The 26,447-nt window shown below is 35.0% G+C and overlaps 1 protein-coding gene across 1 annotated transcript in view; it reads left to right on the plus strand.

The window, feature by feature from the left end:
• The window catches only part of LOC102803706 (uncharacterized), a 59,682-nt gene that overhangs the window by 19,758 nt on the left and 13,477 nt on the right, over positions 1-26,447 (plus strand). The window contains exon 3 of the mRNA XM_085495511.1: positions 7,948-8,117. Coding sequence (XP_085351637.1) covers positions 7,948-8,117 — 170 coding nt within the window. The remainder of the gene's footprint in view (positions 1-7,947; positions 8,118-26,447) is intronic.

Below are 26,447 nucleotides of genomic sequence, written 5' to 3' on the forward strand. Positions count from 1 at the left end.
TTTTTGGAAAAACTGTCCTCGTCCATGAAAAAAAGCGACTAGGTTTAAAGAGAAACGTCGACAACGTAAACCTGGCACAACACTTTTGAAAGAAATAGATTCCGTACCAGCCCATGATCACCGAGGCGGATTTCAGAAGAGAGAGAGACGTCCGGCAAGTGTTTCAAATGAGTTGACTTTTTCTGCGATCCTGATAATCGTTATAGAGACCATTTAGTCCCTGTTAAGTAAAAGGTAGCAATAATTTTGACAGTGACACGAAAACGAAGCGTCGAACAAACAGGAAATTACACAGCCTTACACACTGCTAATTGTTTTCATTTTCGAAGGCTAAATGTTTCTGAATTGTTTGGTGATTGGTGTTGAATGTCGAATTCACACCTCTGTTTTTTTTTTACCTCCATGCTTGCAGCTTGATCTGGGTAATAATTTATGAAATAAGAATCCGGGCTTGGTCAATGTGTTTCCACCAAATAAAGTTTTAATACGATGTTATAATTAAGACAATCACGCCATGGATCACACTAACTCGAATCCACTCTGAATTTATCTGTATGTGTGTCGATCTCGATTATTTTTGTTATCCAATTAAACGCCGCTTTTAACGCACTTGCCCTCGTTGTGACCCGACACGTTCACCTATTTCAACAAAATGTCAATTTATTTCCACGCGGCTGTCATTTATTTAGTAACTGTGATTTGTCGTTTTTTTAATTATTTTATAGTGATCACTATAGTCTAAGGTTTAGAAATGTCAAAATATGTTTTCTTTTATTTTAATTTTGAAAGTTTTAATAAAACAGTGTAGTGACGTGTCTAGTAACCTGCTAAATAACGAGATAATTCCGACGTCAAATTCTATTTTGTCCAGCGACAGTGTACAAACGTGCGCCGGTGTCGGTGACGATCACGGTGACCAGCTACACCAGAATGGACATATTTCGCATCTAACTCAACCCCATGCAACAAAAATTGATACTATGTGTTAATTATGGTCCATTCTTCCTCAACGAACAAGTACATAAGTTTAAATTTAGTCAAAGACGAGAAAACTGCACCAGAAATTTACCTTATTTACACGTATCGGCAATGCAAGCTGCCATGCGACTTCCCCTTCTGACGTCACAAGGGGAATTTCTGTATGCAAATGAGAAGCTAATGAGGAGCCTCGTTTTAAAATACACAAAAATAAAGTTGCCGTAGACTGAGTTTAAAACACATTTTTTCACTTAAAAAAATAATTCATGCTTAGAAACATAAAAATTAATAATATTTATGTATCAATGGATAATTTTAGGCGTAAAAATAGCAGCCATTTCACAGGCACTTTAAGCAAGTAAGCAGCGGAAAAAACAAAAAATGACAAATGATGATACATGTACATGTATGTACAATATATGTAACTATGGGGATTAAATGCATTCCCTGGGAACACCTACAAACACCTACATCACATAGACTTCCCCAGTACATGTATGCGCTTACATAAATGTCAAAGGTATGTCTTATGGTCAAAGTAACTTGATGATCCAGCATTAAGAAATGTAATTATTGATTTATTTACATGTACAATTTTATTGAATATTGTGAAATACAAAAGTTGTGTTAATGTTTTAATAACATTAACACAATATTAAAAATATTGCGTATAAATTCATTGTAAAAAGATCATACGAGTTAATATAGACTGACCTCATGTTATTTATATGATACCCCCTATGGGAGATCATTAAGTTTTTTTTATAATAGACTTGCTGTATTAGTGCTTGTATGCTGACTTCTATTAGGTTTCATGCATTGCTTTAATATTTCAGTGAATAGACAATTGATGAATCATGTTTGTTTTCAAAACTGACAAGTGATAAACTGACATGGTATTTTATTCTAATAAACTGTGAGCTATTCTTGATTGGCTGGTATTTATGAGATGAAATACTGTATTACAAACACATTGCAGTTATGACAATAATGATACCCTGCATAACTATCCATTATTTAAGCAATAAGTCACTGCTCAAGGTGGGTATACCACAAGATTTTGCACATTATATTATATCATTATCAACTTCATTTTAAATGAAATTCTGAGACATGGAAATAACTTTAAAGCATCAAAAACTATGTATTCAGGGAGTCAGGTGTTTGTAATCCTGGTATAATATATTATATTATATATATTAAATATAATGCAAAATGGAATGAACTGTGTAATATTGAGTGGTACAAAATGTATACGAGACTTTGATGGGTGGGGGATATTGCTATTACATGTATACGAGCGAGACTTTTATGGGTGGGGGATATTGCTATTACATGTATACCAGACTTTGATGGGTGGGGGATATTGCTATTACATGTATACCAGACTTTGATGGGTGGGGGATATTGCTATTACATGTATACCAGACTTTGATGGGTGGGGGATATTGCTATTACATGTATACCAGACTTTGATGGGTGGGGGATATTGCTATTACATGTATACAAGACTTTGATGGGTGGGGGATATTGCTATTACATGTATACCAGACTTTGATGGGTGGGGGATATTGCTATTACATGTATACCAGACTTTGATGGGTGGGGGATATTGCTATTACATGTATACCAGACTTTGATGGGTGGGGGATATTGCTATTACATGTATACGAGACTTTGATGGGTGGGGGATATTGCTATTACATGTATACAAGACTTTGATGGGTGGGGGATATTGTTATTACATGTATACGAGACTTTGATGGGTGGGGTATATTGCTATTACATGTATATGAGACTTTGATGAGACTTTTCCCTTTTTTGGTAAAGTGACCTTTCTCTTTAAAATCTTATATATCATAATGTTGTTTTCCAAGCATGACTCAGAATAAAACTCAATTTATTTAAACTCAAGATATTTATTCAGTAACAATATTTGCTATTCATATTCTGGAGCGTAAGTTTGAAACTCATAACTCATGAATAATAGTGCATAATGCTCTATTTATCTCAGCATAGAAGGACTGTGATTGAACCATGCATGAATTAAAACATGGTATTGTTAAATTACAATTACTGGTATGTATTCATAGCACTGGTACAACATAATAATTCTAGTTTGTGTTTACAGTAATAGAGCAGAGACAGTGCTGTAAACTGGTTAATTTTTCACTGTTACAAACTTTTATGATTTTTTTATTTAAGGGACAACATTTTTACGGAAGTTGACTTTTGTTTTACCCTGAGTATCTGACTACTGATCCACCGATTACCCATTCTTTACTGCTGTCTACTAGTATATATGCTATTATTTCATTAAGATTGGGAAGGCTGTACTTGTATGCTATATCACATGGCAGGGGAAAGCTGTACTTGTTTGATATATCACATGACAGGGGAAGGCACCCACACTTTGCACACTTTAAAAGATGGATATGAAGCCATGTATCATTAGGATCCTAGCAAATTTTATCTGCTTCAAAATTCCTGATTTTCCCATGTAAAATTAGTCTCTGACAAAATATTGGTGGTTTATAGTATCCCATTCTTAGATTGTTAAGGAATAAAAATAATCTTATTTTGATCCTTAGATATAATGTACATGTATGTATTAACTCTTCTATGGTTTTTTTGGGGCTGGGTCAACGTTCAAACTTGACAGGCAGGTCACACCTGGACTGTAGCATATCTTGTTCTTCTCTGCTTGAGTGTGCTCAAAGTAACTATTTGTTTTTTTACATCTTTCTTCACTGCCATGAAATTTGACATTTGACCTGGAAGTATGGGTAACATCAGAAACAGTGTTTAACTTTTCTGTGAATTTGATTTGTTCAAACTTGACAGGCAGAGGTTACACCTGCAGTTACCGGGGGTATGTAGACAAAATTGACCTGAAACACTGCTCTACTATTGCCATGGCAATGTTTGCACTCCCCAGCGGATCGCCAGCCTACCAGTGTGTATTTTTATTTGAAATCATGTCTGCATATACTTGAAAGTTAAAAAAAGCATTGAAATTCTTGAAATTGGTATTAATGGTCTACATATTTCACCTGTATGACTTTGGGGCTTAGCTGAACACCTGATATTGTATGGAATGCATTAACTTTTCTTGACCTGGGTGAAGTGGAATTTCTTAACACCATTGTCTAAATTCCAAATCTGGCATCCTTAATGCTGTGTGGATTATACTTAGTTGTAAAACTTAAATACACCATTAATATATAGCAACTAAATATTTGTTTGCCAAGCAGCATTTCCAGAATAAACAGTTGGCTCTGAAACTAGAGGCCATTATCTCTCTCTCTGATGCAATATTCTCTGTACCCATCACTCAGATAACAGGTAGAATTTGTGTATTCAGCACAGTATTATACTGTACTGACATAGAGGTCGTTGATGTTTCCAATCTGATGTTGTTGAGTATTTATCAACACAGTCTAGCTGTTGCAAAAGTTCTAATGTGTTACGGTGATTGCACTCTCTGATTGGAATTTCTGTCTGGATGTGTTGAATTGTTTGTAGTGAAATGTCACATGTACATATGTGTCACTGGGGAATATATCTGGGATTTAAATCTTTACTGGAATTCTTTTTTTTTTAAAGTATTATATTATTGGCCCAGTGACAAATAAATGTTTTTTATCAAAGGTTGAAATGTAAAATATGAAATTTTAAATAACGTATGCAGCATGAAGAACTGATTTGTTGATCAGCTCACAATTAAAGTAATTCCTCTCTTTCAAAGCACACAGCTAATAGCTATCAAGCTTATGGGTATATGGTTTACGATTTAACTACTTTCATTCAATTTACTTTCTTTGAGCAACTTTAAATTACAGAGCAAACAATTTATGGAGTGTACAATTTATATATCGTTAAAGCTTTCATTCTGTGGATAGGAGTACAATCCATCATCATTCAACAACCAGTGCAGGTACTTCTTATAGAAGACAAACTGTGATCATTAAAACCTCCCTGTTTGTACAATTTATTGTGAATGTGAATACCTACTTTAAGACAAATGAAAGATAATTTGATCATTGGAATCAAATTTGGAAACCATTCACGTAAATGTATTTTCTCGGATTTTGGTTTTTAATGATCAGTATTTTCTGCTTAACCAAAGACTTTTTTCTTTATTTAAATATACTAGTATATAAAACAACTGAAACGTGAAGGAAACAGTTAAAAAAACACTTATATGTATAACTTGATCATCATCACCATCCATTAATTGGAAGTCTTTATATTAATCACTTCAAGCTATGCTTTCTATGTCATGGTATGTAAGTGCATAATCTTACTCCTCGTAAAAATGAGTAGAATTTGCCTCGGCAATTAAAAACTATAAAAAACACAAATTCACTATTTTTGGTGATTGGCATTGTACATCTAACCTGGATTAAATCTGTACTCACAAATTCTAAAATTAATCACTTGTTTCTATTGTAGATTTTAGGCCCAACCTCTCTGCAGCAGTTAACTACCGGGGGTATGACCATAATGTCAGCTTTTTGTGAGAATTTAGATACATGTAAGGCGAAAAAATATTGTTTCTGGTTCTGGTTTTTGGTGAAAAAAGTAATTTATTTCAGAACCTTTTTTCTTGGTTTTGTCTGTTTTTCATTGTTTTCAATATTTTGGCAGAAACCAGGACAATGTTATGAGTGGCTTTTTAAAGTTACAGGTATGTGCCAGAAACAAAGTATTTTTTGGCCTAAAAAGTACAATTAAATTTCTATAAAAAAAAGAAAACATAATAATAACAACAACAAATTCAAGAAATATAAAATTGCATCTTTTGATCTAACTGATCCAAATTTATTTTATTTTATTTTACCCCTGTACTTTACCCATCTCTGTACTTTACCCTGGGTATTAAGTCAATGTACACTGTGCAAACATAGGATACTAATTTGAGTATTTGTGGAATGGGCAGCATATGTGCAGTGTAGACAGTCAATAACATAAATATAGACTTTGCCTTGTATGTTAATATAGTTTATAGTTCCATGGTTAAACATTTATTTCTAGAAGTTGTACTCATGACTTAAATCAATTCTGAATTTTTTCATGATTAAAAATATAACATTGTGCTCTGTTTATTTATTGTTAATGACAATTGATGGATAAATTTCCTTTTATTCTCAAAATATAATAAATTCTGGTTTGACCTTTCATTCCATTGAAAATATATCATACATGTATATAGTGCATCTGTACAGCCTTACTAATATTATGAATTCTATTCTATTATCTATTACACAGATCAATAGGCAAACTTTACATACAAGATTTTCAAAACAACTACCAGTATAACTAGTTTTAAAAAATGACATGTATTAAATAATTACTAATTATTGAGTACCATGCAAATTATGTAGAAACGTGAATCATGATGCAAAATGTTACATGAGTACAATGATATTGTGGGTGATTTATTTTGTAAAACAATAGTGAGGGTGAATCTTCTTTTCAATAACATTGAACTATTTTACAATAAATTACAGGACTGTTGCAATGTAAATGGAATTTGTAACACCAAACCTGAACAAATTCAATTGGTTGCTGCTAAATCTTGTCTGATAGATCACGTTGCCATGGTGCAAGATCATATAACAACACTCAAATACAGATCTCAAATATAGAAAAATATTATGGGAGTATGATGTTGTTAGATTATTGAGTTAGCTTTACTTACAACTGTATGCATTGCCCCCAAAATGTCACACCATTCCTAATGCAAGCATTGAAATTCATGAGAAAAAAAATTGTCTAACATTGGAAATTACCAGGATGTGTGACCCCTGTGAGGTCAGCCTATTGCCAGACATGATGTACACATTACTGACTTACTGATATGCATGTCTATACACTGTGATTCATTCAAATTGATACAGGCAGACAGATGTAATTCCGAAACAAGATGGCTGCAAATAAGCCGTTTTTGATTAAAATTAGGAGACCAAATGAGGTAGCCAATAACATTGAATGTATTCAAAAATGTCTGAAGTGAATACACAATGCAACTGTTATCTTGTAGACATGCATCTTCTGTAGGCAAAATATTCACTGAATTTAATTTCACCAAATATGGAGTTGGATATACCTGGGTTTGATTTAGCTGATTTAGCTATGAGTGAAAATAAAACCTTAGTGAATATAGTTAATATATATGATGTACTGGTACCAACACTTATATGTATACATAGATCCCAGTGAACCTTACAACATGGTTACTAATTTGCATAACAGCTGATTTACATAATACCATTTAATTTGCTTATTAATGGATTGTTTCATGGATAGTAAAATCAGTAATTTATGCAAAATCTCAAATGTTCAACCTTTCTTTCTGTTGACAAGATTGCAATTGAGAAGTAGATGGAGTTGTTCTCATAATTGATTATTTTAAAAGTAATATAGGTGGAATAATTTGTCTGGAAAAGATGTACGTTCACCCGAACCAATCAATTCAATTTACCCTACTGGGATTAATAGAAACGTTTCAATATCTGCATACATTGTGATGGCTTCTTACTTTGAAGGATTTTAATGAGCTGCTTCACTTGAAACTGTTCTTCATAATTTATTCATACTGTCTGCCTAGCTGGCCTGAAGTTCTTCAGTGCTACAACCACACTACTGTTATTTCCTCTTGTGTCTTTCGTATATCAGTCTGTGTCTTCATTATTGGATGGTATACAAATGTAGTTACGTTACATTGCTTTGCATTACTTGTGTTTATGTGGTTTATTTTTGTTAATGGTGAAAACATTATATTTTTCTACATATTTCTCTCCTACCAGGCTGATTCACTGTGATATATTTACACAACATGATCATAAGTCTGGTGAAAAAGATATTTCATGAACTGTGACAATAGGGAAGTGCCTATGATGTAGAAGGGTTATTTTATTTCCATGTAAATTTACTAAGCGGTATACTTCTGTTTGTACTTCGTAGTTGTGCGGCTGCAGTAAAGAGCAATATGAGGAACTCAAGAAACGGGTAGAAGACAGTAAAAAACGAATCACAATGATGGAGACGGATTATCTGCAAAGCACGTTACGAGCAGAAAACGACTTGGCTAAATGTAAAGAAGAATTGAGAGTATTGAGAGAACGACACAAAAGGTAGGTATTACAATGCCATGGTTATTACAGGCTGAGGTGAGGAAATGAACTCCAATGGAAAACGATGGATAATCCTTAGATAAGTTCTTTCATGTTTAATCCGGATTATCGATTTCAACTCTGGTTTTTTGACAGGCGCCATTTATCTCTGAGCGATTTTGCCTCAAAAAAAGATTGATCATTATCTCAATGCTTGTGTCCATGTGATTTAGTTTTACTCATATTCTGCCAAATCGTTTTTGTTCCACATTATATTTTGATGAACACCAATCAAGTGCAGAAAAGCTAATTTTGGTTAAAAAGTTTTTCAAGAAATTTGAACCTCTTAATCTTGATAAAGTAATCCTACACTGTATGTTACAGTAGGTTTTCTTTTAACCCTGACAAATCACACTGCATGCTGAACTTTATAACGTGATTATTGCCAACATCCTGTCAGAACAAGTCACTTAGACAACAATTGGATACCCTATTTGCTATTAGAATCCCATGCACTCTAATATGTAAATGTCATATTAAATACGCCAGCATTTCTTGATCCTTTTGTCAGTTTTGCTTTCAAAATACAAAAAAAAAAACGTATTTTGACCTTGCATGTACTTGAAGATGCATTTCTAATGGACCATACTTCTATTGAACATGAACTTGTAATAGAACAAATACGTTAAGATGTATACTAGTATTACCGGTATATAGGTATTATTGTCAGGTTACATCACGATTTCATTATCAACCAAAAAGTAAACAGGTTTATTACCAAATACACTGCTGCATAGTAATCATGTACTGTGTATATCTGAAAGATACACCTGGATATAGATGCATATTTCTTGTCAGTGATAACACACATCTGTATACAAAATCAACTCATTAGCTAAGTATTTTGGAACATCATTTCAGTGCCCACCTACACATTTACGTTTTTGGTTTCTGTTGCTCTGAAATAGACATCTGTAAAAAAGAAATTCCTATGCCATGCACTGAAAACTATAAAAACTCAATAGTTTTGAAAACAATTCCTTTTACTAGTGTGTGAATTACTTGCACGCTAATGAAATCATGTTTTTGTTGTTTAGGAATTAATGGAATATTTGAAAATTGATTGAATATGAGATAAATGTCAGTCAATTAATTTTCTGATGGCATTATCCTACACACCTATGCCAATACAAGATCATCAACATATGATCCCCACTTACTAATTAGCCCTGGCAGGTGAAATTAAAAAATAATTACAAAAAGTCCAGTGACATCTCAAACGAATTGTCCTGAATTTCTGTCTGCCGTTAATGCATCACTTTTTGCATCAAATTGGAAATCTAATTTTCCAAAAGAAGCTAGCAAAATTATGCATTGATTATGATACTGTGTGACTGATTGACCAATGAAAACTGTCAATTCACGTATCAGGTCATTGAGTGTATCCAAATATGGTACAGATGACCTGAAGTTTTCTTCATTTTCTTGTATTAATAGATGCAAGATTTTCATCAAGGCATTGCCTCAAAACATATTCAATAATTATTATTACGCCACAGTTGTCTGTAGTTGCGCTTATACCATGGGTAAATGGATTTAAGTCAATGATTTGGTACAATCGTTACAAGTCTATTGCATGCATGTGGTAGTACCTGCTCAGGTTGATCTGTAACTTCAAAATGTAGCTAATGTAACAGAAAATATTTTCCCACCATACAAAATGTAAGAATAGCCCTGTCCCCGCTGCACAAAGTAGTTTTATTTTGAATTCAATTTGAATCCAATTTTGGTTCAGCTGTACCAACTTGAGCTATATTAACTAATTTGGATAAAAGCCAGGTCCAGAGGTTGGTTTCAAACGATTTAACAAATCCAAATTAACTAACAGGGTTTATTGAGACAGCAAACCAAAATAGATTCAATTTGAATCTACTTTTCTTACGCATATATAGGCAGTACACACAGAAACTGAATGTTGAGGGCAGTAGTAGATGATGCTCTTATGCTCACTTTGATGTGATTTGTAACTTCCGATTTGTGATTTGCATTTTACAATTTTTTGACCCTCTCGTTGTATAAAGCAAAAACAGAACTGGAATTGTGTATCACTAAAATATAAAATTTAAGGTGCTGTAACAATAGATACAATTTAATTAAAACTATAAATAAATTGGATTCCCATATAAGATTGCATTTAAATTGAGTTTAAGTAATTGCAATTTATTTTGAAATTGCAAATCGTAAAAATCATCAGGGGAAATTGAGGACTTGTTATCACAGTTTTCTCTATTTGCGGAACAATTAAGTTTTGAAAGGAAAGCCAACATCATCCCCACCACTTAATCTGGACAAGGACATGTAGGACCATACCCTGGACACATCAAAAATGAAATCTGAGTTCAGAGAATTAAGAATGTAGTAGAGTTTTCCTGGAAGTAAAATACTTATCAATTATATTCCCAGAAGAGTTATTCTAAACCGTTCAACCTATATATTTTATTGAAGCTCAGACTTCATCTTAAATAAAAACAATTTTATAATATCAGACGCAACCCTCAGTCGCCCAATCGTTAAGTAAATAAATCCATTACTGAGACTGAATCAGTATTGAAAATGTGTTCATTGAAAATTGTGGAATAAAACACTAGAAAAGATACTTGTAGGTCAAAACGAGTTTGTATCACTTTTCTGGTTTGTTTAACAGTTTGTTTAAGTTTGTGTTTTACTACAATGTGGTGACCGTTTTCACATTTGTGCAGTAACATTTTTAGAATGCGTACATTTGTAAAAGAATCCTGAAGATTTATTGTTCATTTATACCGCATATGCAATCACTGAAAAAAGTCAAACTGTTTTCAAACCTTGAATTGCCAACATAGAATGACACACTTACGTTGTACAAACATGTTTAACGTAATCTCTGTTTGCTTGTTTGAGTGTTGTTCAAGTGTTATTCTAAATAACAATATTTGATTTGGTTGCTGTGTATAGTGAAACACTACAAAGGATTTCCAGAATGCGTTTGTAGGCTGGGATGCTCCAATTAGATATTACCTTATATCGAGTAGGTCAGTTTGATCATTTAGGATTTATGTGAAGCTATACACATGTCTCAAATACGCAGAAATCATCCCGGAAAGTATTCCTGCTAATTAGCCATGTGAACACTATAAACAATATAACCTGTATGAACCAGTGTTATTTACCTGCTAATTAGCCATGTGAACACTATAAACAATATAACCTGTATGGACCAGTGTTATTTACCTGCTAATTAGCCATGTGAACACTATAAACAATATAACCTGTATGAACCAGTGTTATTTACCTGCCAATTAGCCATGTGAACACTAAACAATATAACCTGTATGAACCAGTGTTATTTACCTGCTAATTAGCCATGTGAACACTATAAACAATATAACCTGTATGAACCAGTGTTATTTACCTGCCAATTAGCCATGTGAACACTATAAACAATATAACCTGTATGGACCAGTGTTATTTACCTGCTAATTAGCCATGTGAACACTATAAACAATATAACCTGTATGAACCAGTGTTATTTACCTGCTAATTAGCCATGTGAACACTATAAACAATATAACCTGTATGGACCAGTGTTATTTACCTGCTAATTAGCCATGTGAACACTATAAACAATATAACCTGTATGAACCAGTGTTATTTACCTGCCAATTAGCCATGTGAACACTATAAACAATATAACCTGTATGGACCAGTGTTATTTACCTGCTAATTAGCCATGTGAACACTATAAACAATATAACCTGTATGAACCAGTGTTATTTACCTGCCAATTAGCCATGTGAACACTATAAACAATATAACCTGTATGAACCAGTGGTATTTACCTGCTAATTAGCAATGTGAACACTAAACAATATAACCTGTATGAACCAGTGTTATTTACCTGCCAATTAGCCATGTGAACACTATAAACAATATAACCTGTATGAACCAGTGGTATTTACCTGCTAATTAGCCATGTGAACACTATAAACAATATAACCTGTATGAACCAGTGTTATTTACCTGCTAATTAGCCATGTGAACACTATAAACAATATAACCTGTATGAACCAGTGGTATTTACCTGCTAATTAGCCATGTGAACACTATAAACAATATAACCTGTATGAACCAGTGTTATTTACCTGCTAATTAGCCATGTGAACACTATAAACAATATAACCTGTATGAACCAGTGGTATTTACCTGCTAATTAGCCATGTGAACACTATAAACAATATAACCTGTATGAACCAGTGTTATTTACCTGCTAATTAGCCATGTGAACACTATAAACAATATAACCTGTATGGACCAGTGTTATTTACCTGCTAATTAGCCATGTGAACACTATAAACAATATAACCTGTATGAACCAGTGTTATTTACCTGCTAATTAGCCATGTGAACACTATAAACAATATAACCTGTATGAACCAGTGTTATTTACCTGCTAATTAGCCATGTGAACACTATAAACAATATAACCTGTATGAACCAGTGTTATTTACCTGCTAATTAGCAATGTGAACACTAAACAATATAACCTGTATGGACCAGTGTTATTTACCTGCTAATTAGCCATGTGAACACTATAAACAATATAACCTGTATGAACCAGTGTTATTTACCTGCTAATTAGCCATGTGAACACTATAAACAATATAACCTGTATGAACCAGTGTTATTTACCTGCTAATTAGCCATGTGAACACTATAAACAATATAACCTGTATGAACCAGTGTTATTTACCTGCCAATTAGCCATGTGAACACTAAACAATATAACCTGTATGAACCAGTGGTATTTACCTGCTAATTAGCCATGTGAACACTATAAATAATATAACATTTTTCAAAAAACATTTTCAAATTTCTCTCAATTCCTTTTGGAATATAGCTACCATCGTATTTGGTTACACGGGGCATTGAATTTATTTATTACTTGAGCATTGTGACATGCATCAGTGAATACAGTGAATAAAACTTGACACATTGTGATGAACATTTCCTGCATGGATTATTGCTGGTTTTCAGTTACCTTAGAGGTTGATTCCCTGTGGAATGTGTACTGTTCATGTAATGTACATGTTGGTTGACTGTAAGAGCACTTATCTAATATTACTGCTCTAAATCAGTTAAAAGTTTCCCTGAGTTGTAGACATTCTACTATACAAAGTACAAGAAGTACCTTGATGTGAGATGTTGTTATTAAATTAAGGCTTTCAATGATATATGCATAGCATTCAGAACTGTGTTTGTAACACCATGGATGTACATTCATAAGGTGAAAAGAATCAATATTTCTTTTTTCACTGTTGGGTAGAATTCATTACATTTCACTCTGCATTTGTGAAAACAAGTCTTAAACTAAACTTTTACATATATTTATGGAAAACCAATAATTACTCTTATTATATTATTATTTTTTGTGCCTCTGGTGTTTACTCAGACCCCAAACATGTAACTGTATAAACTGTGCTCAGTGGAGTAGTTATGGATGTTTTCCACCATTCATCTCATAGCATTGTTAGTTAACACTAGAAAATTCCTGTGAAAAATGGAATAAGCAAATAGCAAGAATTAATTGAGTTTTTATGGTTTGCTGTGTTTTGTCTTGAGTGTATTACTTGACAGTGAATTTCTTTTGATTATAAGGTTGATTATATTAATTATTGCTACCGGTATACCCACTGAAAATAATTTGTGTAATAAATTTTAATATTCAACAAAATATATATTAAATACTGTAAAAACATTAAATATTAGTATGTTTTTATTTTCTTGATTTTGGGGAAGTAAAGCTGTAAAACTGAAAACGTGTGAATATTTTGTGTTGTCTAATCTACGCTTTCGAGATATCCCACTATAAGCTTATTCAACAATAAAATGAGTTACAAAGCAATGCATATTTTTAAAGTGAAAGTTCTTGTACTAGAGCAACTATCCACTTTTGTAAATGTTGAGCTCTGTTAGGTGTAATTCATTAGTTCTTGTTGTCGTAAGTGAGAGCTGCAGTTACTGGGTCAATGTAATGTGGTGGTGTCGTAAGGGAGAGCTGCAGTTACTGGGTCAATGTAATGTGGTGGTGTCGTAAGGGAGAGCTGCAGTTACTGGGTCAATGTAATGTGGTGGTGTCGTAAGGGAGAGCTGCAGTTACTGGGTCAATGTAATGTGGTGGTGTCGTAAGGGAGAGCTGCAGTTACTGGGTCAATGTAATGTGGTGGTGTCGTAAGGGAGAGCTGCAGTTACTGGGTCAATGTAATGTGGTAGTGTCGTAAGTGAGAGCTGCAGTTACTGGGTCAATGTAATGTGGTAGTGTCGTAAGGGAGAGCTGCAGTTACTGGGTCAATGTAATGTGGTGGTGTCGTAAGTGAGAGCTGCAGTTACTGGGTCAATGTAATGTGGTGGTGTCGTAAGTGAGAGCTGCAGTTACTGGGTCAATGTAATGTGGTGGTGTCGTAAGTGAGAGCTGCAGTTACTGGGTCAATGTAATGTGATGGTGTCGTAAGTGAGAGCTGCAGTTACTGGGTCAATGTAATGTTGTGGTGTCGTAAGTGAGAGCTGCAGTTACTGGGTCAATGTAATGTGATGGTGTCGTAAGTGAGAGCTGCAGTTACTGGGTCAATGTAATGTGGTGGTGTCGTAAGTGAGAGCTGCAGTTACTGGGTCAATGTAATGTGGTGGTGTCGTAAGTGAGAGCTGCAGTTACTGGGTCAATGTAATGTGGTGGTGTCGTAAGGGAGAGCTGCAGTTACTGGGTCAATGTAATGTGATGGTGTCGTAAGTGAGAGCTGCAGTTACTGGGTCAATGTAATGTGGTGGTGTCGTAAGTGAGAGCTGCAGTTACTGGGTCAATGTAATGTGGTAGTGTCGTAAGTGAGAGCTGCAGTTACTGGGTCAATGTAATGTGATGGTGTCGTAAGTGAGAGTTGCAGTTACTGGGTCAATGTAATGTGGTAGTGTCGTAAGTGAGAGCTGCAGTTACTGGGTCAATGTAATGTGATGGTGTCGTAAGTGAGAGTTGCAGTTACTGGGTCAATGTAATGTGGTAGTGTCGTAAGTGAGAGCTGCAGTTACTGGGTCAATGTAATGTGATGGTGTCGTAAGTGAGAGTTGCAGTTACTGGGTCAATGTAATGTGGTAGTGTCGTAAGTGAGAGTTGCAGTTACTGGGTCAATGTAATGTGGTAGTGTCGTAAGTGAGAGCTGCAGTTACTGGGTCAATGTAATGTGATGGTGTCGTAAGTGAGAGCTGCAGTTACTGGGTCAATGTAATGTGGTAGTGTCGTAAGTGAGAGCTGCAGTTACTTGGTCAATGTAATGTGATGGTGTCGTGAGTGAGAGCTGCAGTTACTGGGTCAATGTAATGTGGTGGTGTCGTAAGTGAGATTTGCAGTTACTGGGTCAATGTAATGTGGTAGTGTCGTAAGTGAGAGCTGCAGTTACTTGGTCAATGTAATGTGATGGTGTCGTGAGTGAGAGCTGCAGTTACTGGGTCAATGTAATGTGGTAGTGTCGTAAGTGAGAGCTGCAGTTACTGGGTCAATGTAATGTGATGGTGTCGTAAGTGAGAGCTGCAGTTACTGGGTCAATGTAATGTAGTAGTGTCGTAAGTGAGAGCTGCAGTTACTTGGTCAATGTAATGTGATGGTGTCGTGAGTGAGAGCTGCAGTTACTGGGTCAATGTAATGTGGTGGTGTCGTAAGTGAGAGTTGCAGTTACTGGGTCAATGTAATGTGGTAGTGTCGTAAGTGAGAGCTGCAGTTACTGGGTCAATGTAATGTGGTGGTGTCGTAAGTGAGAGTTGCAGTTACTGGGTCAATGTAATGTGGTAGTGTCGTAAGTGAGAGCTGCAGTTACTTGGTCAATGTAATGTGATGGTGTCGTGAGTGAGAGCTGCAGTTACTGGGTCAATGTAATGTGGTAGTGTCGTAAGTGAGAGCTGCAGTTACTGGGTCAATGTAATGTGATGGTGTCGTAAGTGAGAGTTGCAGTTACTGGGTCAATGTAATGTGGTAGTGTCGTAAGTGAGAGTTGCAGTTACTGGGTCAATGTAATGTGGTAGTGTCGTAAGTGAGAGCTGCAGTTACTGGGTCAATGTAATGTGATGGTGTCGTAAGTGAGAGCTGCAGTTACTGGGTCAATGTAATGTGGTAGTGTCGTAAGTGAGAGCTGCAGTTACTTGGTCAATGTAATGTGATGGTGTCGTGAGTGAGAGCTGCAGTTACTGGGTCAATGTAATGTGGTGGTGTCGTAAGTGAGATTTGCAGTTACTGGGTCAATGTAATGTGGTAGTGTCGTAAGTGAGAGCTGCAGTTACTTGGTCAATGTAATGTGATGGTGTCGTGAGTGAGAGCTGCAGTTACTGGGTCAATGTAATGTGGTAGTGTCGTAAGTGAGAGCTGCAGTTACTGGGTCAATGTAATGTGATGGTGTCGTGAGAGCTGCAGTTACTGGGTCAATGTAATGTTGTAGTGTCGTAAGTGAGAGCTGCAGTTACTTGGTCAATGTAATGTGATGGTGTCGTGAGTGAGAGCTGCAGTTACTGGGTCAATGTAATGTGGTGGTGTCGTAAGTGAGAGTTGCAGTTACTGGGTCAATGTAATGTGGTAGTGTCGTAAGTGAGAGCTGCAGTTACTTGGTCAATGTAATGTGATGGTGTCGTGAGTGAGAGCTGCAGTTACTGGGTCAATGTAATGTGGTAGTGTCGTAAGTGAGAGCTGCAGTTACTTGGTCAATGTAATGTGATGGTGTCGTGAGTGAGAGCTGCAGTTACTGGGTCAATGTAATGTGGTGGTGTCGTAAGGGAGAGTTGCAGTTACTGGTCAATGTAATGTGATGGTGTCGTGAGTGAGAGCTGCAGTTATTGGGTCAATGTAATGTGGTAGTGTCGTAAGTGAGAGCTGCAGTTACTGGGTCAATGTAATGTGATGGTGTCGTAAGGGAGAGCTGCAGTTACTGGGTCAATGTAATGTGGTGGTGTCGTAAGTGAGAGCTGCAGTTACTGGGTCAATGTAATGTGATGGTGTCGTAAGGGAGAGCTGCAGTTACTGGGTCAATGTAATGTGGTGGTGTCGTAAGTGAGAGCTGCAGTTACTGGGTCAATGTAATGTGATGATGTCGTAAGTGAGAGCTGCAGTTACTGGGTCAATGTAATGTGGTGGTGTCGTAAGTGAGAGTTGCAGTTACCGTGTCAATGTAATGTGGTGGTGTCGTAAGTGAGAGCTGCAGTTACTGGGTCAATGTAATGTGGTAGTGTCGTAAGGGAGAGCTGCAGTTACTGGGTCAATGTAATGTGATGGTGTCGTAAGTGAGAGCTGCAGTTACTGGGTCAATGTAATGTGATGGTGTCATAAGTGAGAGCTGCAGTTACTGGGTCAATGTAATGTGGTGGTGTCGTAAGTGAGAGTTGCAGTTACCGTGTCAATGTAATGTGGTGGTGTCGTAAGTGAGAGCTGCAGTTACTGGGTCAATGTAATGTGGTGGTGTCGTAAGTGAGAGTTGCAGTTACCGTGTCAATGTAATGTGGTGGTGTTGTAAGTGAGAGTTGCAGTTACCGTGTCAATGTAATGTGGTGGTGTCATAAGTGAGAGCTGCAGTTACTGTGTCAATGTAATGTGATGATGTTGTAAGTGAGAGCTGCAGTTACTGGGTCAATGTAATGTGATGGTGTCGTAAGTGAGAGCGGCAGTTACTGGGTCAATGTAATGTGATGGTGTCGTAAGTGAGAGCGGCAGTTACTGGGTCAATGTAATGTGGTGGTGTCGTAAGTGAGAGCTGCAGTTACTGGGTCAATGTAATGTGATGGTGTCGTAAGTGAGAGCTGCAGTTACTGGGTCAATGTAATGTGATGGTGTCGTAAGTGAGAGCGGCAGTTACTGGGTCAATGTAATGTGATGGTGTCGTAAGTGAGAGCGGCAGTTACTGGGTCAATGTAATGTGGTGGTGTCGTAAGTGAGAGCTGCAGTTACTGGGTCAATGTAATGTGGTAGTGTCGTAAGTGAGAGCTGCAGTTACTGGGTCAATGTAATGTGATGGTGTCGTAAGTGAGAGCTGCAGTTACTGGGTCAATGTAATGTGGTAGTGTCGTAAGTGAGAGCTGCAGTTACTTGGTCAATGTAATGTGATGGTGTCGTGAGTGAGAGCTGCAGTTACTGGGTCAATGTAATGTGGTGGTGTCGTAAGTGAGATTTGCAGTTACTGGGTCAATGTAATGTGGTAGTGTCGTAAGTGAGAGCTGCAGTTACTTGGTCAATGTAATGTGATGGTGTCGTGAGTGAGAGCTGCAGTTACTGGGTCAATGTAATGTGGTAGTGTCGTAAGTGAGAGCTGCAGTTACTGGGTCAATGTAATGTGATGGTGTCGTGAGAGCTGCAGTTACTGGGTCAATGTAATGTTGTAGTGTCGTAAGTGAGAGCTGCAGTTACTTGGTCAATGTAATGTGATGGTGTCGTGAGTGAGAGCTGCAGTTACTGGGTCAATGTAATGTGGTGGTGTCGTAAGTGAGAGTTGCAGTTACTGGGTCAATGTAATGTGGTAGTGTCGTAAGTGAGAGCTGCAGTTACTTGGTCAATGTAATGTGATGGTGTCGTGAGTGAGAGCTGCAGTTACTGGGTCAATGTAATGTGGTAGTGTCGTAAGTGAGAGCTGCAGTTACTTGGTCAATGTAATGTGATGGTGTCGTGAGTGAGAGCTGCAGTTACTGGGTCAATGTAATGTGGTGGTGTCGTAAGGGAGAGTTGCAGTTACTGGTCAATGTAATGTGATGGTGTCGTGAGTGAGAGCTGCAGTTATTGGGTCAATGTAATGTGGTAGTGTCGTAAGTGAGAGCTGCAGTTACTGGGTCAATGTAATGTGATGGTGTCGTAAGGGAGAGCTGCAGTTACTGGGTCAATGTAATGTGGTGGTGTCGTAAGTGAGAGCTGCAGTTACTGGGTCAATGTAATGTGATGGTGTCGTAAGGGAGAGCTGCAGTTACTGGGTCAATGTAATGTGGTGGTGTCGTAAGTGAGAGCTGCAGTTACTGGGTCAATGTAATGTGATGATGTCGTAAGTGAGAGCTGCAGTTACTGGGTCAATGTAATGTGGTGGTGTCGTAAGTGAGAGTTGCAGTTACCGTGTCAATGTAATGTGGTGGTGTCGTAAGTGAGAGCTGCAGTTACTGGGTCAATGTAATGTGGTAGTGTCGTAAGGGAGAGCTGCAGTTACTGGGTCAATGTAATGTGATGGTGTCGTAAGTGAGAGCTGCAGTTACTGGGTCAATGTAATGTGATGGTGTCATAAGTGAGAGCTGCAGTTACTGGGTCAATGTAATGTGGTGGTGTCGTAAGTGAGAGTTGCAGTTACCGTGTCAATGTAATGTGGTGGTGTCGTAAGTGAGAGCTGCAGTTACTGGGTCAATGTAATGTGGTGGTGTCGTAAGTGAGAGTTGCAGTTACCGTGTCAATGTAATGTGGTGGTGTTGTAAGTGAGAGTTGCAGTTACCGTGTCAATGTAATGTGGTGGTGTCATAAGTGAGAGCTGCAGTTACTGTGTCAATGTAATGTGATGATGTTGTAAGTGAGAGCTGCAGTTACTGGGTCAATGTAATGTGATGGTGTCGTAAGTGAGAGCGGCAGTTACTGGGTCAATGTAATGTGATGGTGTCGTAAGTGAGAGCGGCAGTTACTGGGTCAATGTAATGTGGTGGTGTCGTAAGTGAGAGCTGCAGTTACTGGGTCAATGTAATGTGATGGTGTCGTAAGTGAGAGCTGCAGTTACTGGGTCAATGTAATGTGATGGTGTCGTAAGTGAGAGCGGCAGTTACTGGGTCAATGTAATGTGATGGTGTCGTAAGTGAGAGCGGCAGTTACTGGGTCAATGTAATGTGGTGGTGTCGTAAGTGAGAGCTGCAGTTACTGGGTCAATGTAATGTGATGGTGTCGTAAGTGAGAGCTGCAGTTACTGGGTCAATGTAATGTGATGGTGTCGTAAGTGAGAGCTGCAGTTACTGGGTCAATGTAATGTGATGGTGTCGTAAGTGAGAGCGGCAGTTACTGGGTCAATGTAATGTGATGGTGTTGTAAGTGAGAGCTGCAGTTACTGGGTCAATGTAATGTGGTGGTGTCGTAAGTGAGAGCTGCAGTTACTGGGTCAATGTACTGTGATGATGTTGTAAGTGAGAGTTGCAGTTACCGTGTCAATGTAATGTGATGATGTTGTAAGTGAGAGCTGCAGTTACTGGGTCAATGTAATGTGGTGGTGTCGTAAGTGAGAGCTGCAGTTACTGGGTCAATGTAATGTGATGGTGTCGTGAGAGCTGCAGTTACTGGGTCAATGTAATGTGATGGTATGTGTTCATTGATATTTTGTCTAGCATACATTGAGTGGCAGTACGCTGCACTTTATATTCCATGAATACATGTACTGGAATGTGCTTTGCATGTACATGTACATCTTAAATTGTATAGGACCTGCACACTGTCATTTCACCCACAATCTCAGTAGAGTGTCCTTTGCATTGGTAACATAATTACTAATTTTGGTGTCACATTTCAAACCGTGATCTCTTTACAATTTGTGAAATTCTGTGAGTGACAGTGTATTAGTAAGCTACCAGTTACCCTATCAACTTAACAGATAACTATTTTTTTGACAGACAACATTTTATTATTTTTTCTTTGTTCATTGGCAATTTTCTATATACCGTAATGACCAAAATCATCCCTTTAACATATTTTTAAATTCTTGGAAAATATACCTTAGTAAAGAAGGTAAGGTTGGAAGAATTTGAAATGACTTGTCAAATATATGCATACATGTTTTAATTGACATCTGAAACTACCAGAAATATTCATAAAAATTTAAGAAATATTGTGTAAAACTACAAACGTCTTGAGATATTGACATATAGTCAGCCATGATGTCAAAAGGTCAATCTGCTTAAATGAACCAATCAGGTTGTGGGGATTCTTGTTCAAATATTGAACTCTGTTCACCCACAGCACTTGACATCTTACGGGACCTGTACATGCAATATTCAATTGTTACATAATTGAAACAGGATGATATACAAAATGTACATATGCTCACATTTTTTTTATTTGATTAAAAATGGCTGACTGGTTATCATATTTAATCTAAAAATAGTGTTGTGCAGACCAAATCTGTTCAAACATGGAATATTGATATTAGTCGAACATTTTCGCTCAAGAAAATGTATCTACCGGTAATATTATTTAGGATTTGTTTGAAATTGGTGACTAGCAGCCTGATTGAGAATACAATCACTAAATTTATTCAAATATGGTGCAAAGGCATTGTATTGTTTGACAACAGTTTTTTTTGTGCACAATTATACATAAATTTCAAATTATCACTGTCCAAGTGGGTCCCGTCCATATTTGGTATATATGTAGACAATTGTATGCTAGCACCTCAAATGAAGTTAATCTATATTTCAGTGCCTGGCAGCCATTTTATTTAACAAAAATCTATAATTTTCATCTTTTTTTTTGCATAATTCTGCTATATCTCAAATTCATAATGTCGCAATCTACATGTAGTTGCACATTGTCATGATCCTATACAAGATGGCTGACTGACAACCCTTTGCTGAATTGCCTATATTAATAATGGACTGAATGTTGTTTACTATGCCTCATTTACCTCAGCTGTGTCTATCTGCACAATCCTCAAAGGATGTGGAGTGAGAATTAATCCTAGTAAAAAAAAAAAACACAAATTAAGGAAACTGAAAATAGGCTACCAGTAATACTTAATTCCCTTGTAAAATATCAGTGCAGAATTCCATCCTATCTGTAGATAAAGATGATTTATGGCTCATAAACCTGAATGATTAATTAAGATTACCTGCGACAGAATAAAGTGATTATAGTGGTTGGTTATAAATCTCCCTCCCATCAAGGGATACAGCATATAAGTAAATACACACTGTGGGACGTCTTGCAATTCATCACATAGTCTCAACCAATTTTAGAGTTTTAGAGCTATAAAAATAGATGTCTTGTACTTTATGGTTTACTATTTGCTCTGTGGCAGATGAAGCTTATCTACTGTATGTTGAAATGGTCTCAGGCACTTTCTCTTTAAGTGACCATATTTGTTGCATATAACCATGTTAACTAATTGCATATTTAAGCATAATGGTGTTATTTGCTTTAGGCGAACTATTATCAAACGGCACATACTATTAGTAAAATAGATTTGACTTTGGGATAATATAACAGATCACTTATCATGGTGTATATATGTACTATGTTTCACTCGAGTCTGTTCTACTGTTACATTAGTTTTTATTCCTTATAAGGTACACCTCTCATTAGATAATTAGGTTATAAATATACAACAAAGCAGTGTGCTGACTGTATTGAATGAAACATTGGTTGATGCAATCCTGTACTGCCAGGCTGCATATTTTGCAGTGTCCTCATGATAACTTTATTATATATTGTTTCCTCATTGCAGTCCTAACTTTAGTGAGTGATAATAACCTGTAATTTTAGTTTACAATCTGTTTGTATTCAGTGGTGGAATTCTTTTTGCATCGTATGCTGCACTCAAAATAATATTATAATTGACCAAGTTGAAAAATTCATAACTTTGCAATTATATTTACTACACAGATTGTTTTTGCAAATTCATAGAATTAACCCATGTCTTAACTTGTATTGTAGGCTGAGACTTGTAAATTAGTGTGCAAAATGGGTCTGAGTTGTTCTTGCTATAGAAAAAATCAGTATTATGTTTTTATATGCAATAGACCACTCCAGGAGGAAATGTATCAAGAAAACACTACTTGCATCAAACTCATCGTTTTCATGTAACATGTGCAGGTCACATTGGTTGATGTTATCTTTCTTTATTATATTTACTTACAGTTTAGACATCATTAGTGATATTTTGATACTTAAAATTGTTTAGACATCATTAGTGATATTTTGATACTTACAATTGTTTAGACAACATTAGTGGTATTTTGATACTTACAATTGTTTAGACATCATTAGTGATATTTTGATACTTACAATTGTTTAGACATCATTAGTGATATTTTGATACTTACAATTGTTTAGACATCATTAGTGATATTTTGATACTTACAATTGTTTAGACATCATTAGTGGTATTTTGATACTTACAATTGTTTAGACATCATTAGTGGTATTTTGATACTTACAATTGTTTAGACATCATTAGTGGTATTTTGATACTTACAATTGTTTAGACATCATTAGTGGTATTTTGATACTTACAATTGTTTAGACATCATTAGTGGTATTTTGATACTTACAATTGTTTAGACATCATTAGTGGTATTTTGATACTTACAATTGTTTAGACATCATTAGTGGTATTTTGATACTTACAATTGTTTAGACATCATTAGTGGTATTTTGATACTTACAATTGTTTAGACATCATTAGTGATATTTTGATACTTACAATTGTTTAGACATCATTAGTGATATTTTGATACTTACAATAGTTTAGACATCATTAGTGGTATTTTGATACTTACAATTGTTTAGACATCATTAGTGATATTTTGATACTTACAATTGTTTAGACATCATTAGTGGTATTTTGATACTTACAATTGTTTAGACATCATTAGTGGTATTTTTATACTTACAATTGTTTAGACATCATTAGTGGTATTTTGATACTTACAATTGTTTAGATATCATTAGTGGTATTTTGATACTTACAATTGTTTAGACATCATTAGTGGTATTTTGATACTTACAATTGTTTAGACATCATTAGTGATATTTTGATACTTACAATTGTTTAGACATCATTAGTGATATTTTGATACTTACAATTGTTTAGACATCATTAGTGATATTTTGATACTTACAATTGTTTAGACATCATTAGTGGTATTTTGATACTTACAATTGTTTAGACATCATTAGTGGTATTTTGATACTTACAATTGTTTAGACATCATTAGTGGTATTTTGATACTTACAATTGTTTAGACATCATTAGTGGTATTTTGATACTTACAATTGTTTAGACATCATTAGTGGTATTTTGATACTTACAATTGTTTAGACATCATTAGTGATATTTTGATACTTACAATTGTTTAGACATCATTAGTGATATTTTGATACTTACAATTGTTTAGACATCATTAGTGATATTTTGATACTTACAATTGTTTAGATATCATTAGTGGTATTTTGATACTTACAATTGTTTAGACATCATTAGTGGTATTTTGATACTTACAATTGTTTAGACATCATTAGTGGTATTTTGATACTTACAATTGTTTAGACATCATTAGTGGTATTTTGATACTTACAATTGTTTAGACATCATTAGTGATATTTTGATACTTACAATTGTTTAGACATCATTAGTGATATTTTGATACTTACAATAGTTTAGACATCATTAGTGGTATTTTGATACTTACAATTGTTTAGACATCATTAGTGATATTTTGATACTTACAATTGTTTAGACATCATTAGTGGTATTTTGATACTTACAATTGTTTAGACATCATTAGTGGTATTTTGATACTTACAATTGTTTAGATATCATTAGTGGTATTTTGATACTTACAATTGTTTAGACATCATTAGTGGTATTTTGATACTTACAATTGTTTAGACATCATTAGTGGTATTTTGATACTTACAATTGTTTAGACATCATTAGTGGTATTTTGATACTTACAATTGTTTAGACATCATTAGTGGTATTTTGATACTTACAATTGTTTAGACATCATTAGTGGTATTTTGATACTTACAATTGTTTAGACATCATTAATGGTATTTTGATACTTACAATTGTTTAGACATCATTAGTGGTATTTTGATACTTACAATTGTTTAGACATCATTAGTGGTATTTTGATACTTACAATTGTTTAGACATCATTAGTGGTATTTTGATACTTACAATTGTTTAGACATCATTAGTGGTATTTTGATACTTACAATTGTTTAGACATCATTAGTGGTATTTTGATACTTACAATTGTTTAGACATCATTAGTGGTATTTTGATACTTACAATTGTTTAGACATCATTAGTGATATTTTGATACTTACAATTGTTTAGACATCATTAGTGATATTTTGATACTTACAATAGTTTAGACATCATTAGTGGTATTTTGATACTTACAATTGTTTAGACATCATTAGTGATATTTTGATACTTACAATTGTTTAGACATCATTAGTGGTATTTTGATACTTACAATTGTTTAGACATCATTAGTGGTATTTTTATACTTACAATTGTTTAGACATCATTAGTGGTATTTTGATACTTACAATTGTTTAGACATCATTAGTGGTATTTTGATACTTACAATTGTTTAGACATCATTAGTGGTATTTTGATACTTACAATTGTTTAGATATCATTAGTGGTATTTTGATACTTACAATTGTTTAGACATCATTAGTGGTATTTTGATACTTACAATTGTTTAGACATCATTAGTGGTATTTTGATACTTACAATTGTTTAGACATCATTAGTGGTATTTTGATACTTACAATTGTTTAGACATCATTAGTGGTATTTTGATACTTACAATTGTTTAGACATCATTAGTGATATTTTGATACTTACAATTGTTTAGACATCATTAGTGGTATTTTGATACTTACAATTGTTTAGACATCATTAGTGGTATTTTGATACTTACAATTGTTTAGATATCATTAGTGGTATTTTGATACTTACAATTGTTTAGACATCATTAGTGGTATTTTGATACTTACAATTGTTTAGACATCATTAGTGGTATTTTGATACTTACAATTGTTTAGATATCATTAGTGGTATTTTGATACTTACAATTGTTTAGACATCATTAGTGGTATTTTGATACTTACAATTGTTTAGATATCATTAGTGGTATTTTGATACTTACAATTGTTTAGACATCATTAGTGGTATTTTGATACTTACAATTGTTTAGACATCATTAGTGGTATTTTGATACTTACAATTGTTTAGACATCATTAGTGGTATTTTGATACTTACAATTGTTTAGACATCATTAGTGGTATTTTGATACTTACAATTGTTTAGATATCATTAGTGGTATTTTGATACTTACAATTGTTTAGACATCATTAGTGGTATTTTGATACTTACAATTGTTTAGACATCATTAGTGATATTTTGATATTTACAATTGTTTAGACATCATTAGTGGTATTTTGATACTTACAATTGTTTAGACATCATTAGTGGTATTTTGATACTTACAATTGTTTAGACATCATTAGTGGTATTTTGATACTTACAATTGTTTAGATATCATTAGTG

The sequence above is a fragment of the Saccoglossus kowalevskii genome, chromosome 2, assembly GCF_978046115.1.
Source record: "Saccoglossus kowalevskii chromosome 2, keSacKowa6.1, whole genome shotgun sequence".
NCBI classification, from domain to species: domain Eukaryota; kingdom Metazoa; phylum Hemichordata; class Enteropneusta; family Harrimaniidae; genus Saccoglossus; species Saccoglossus kowalevskii.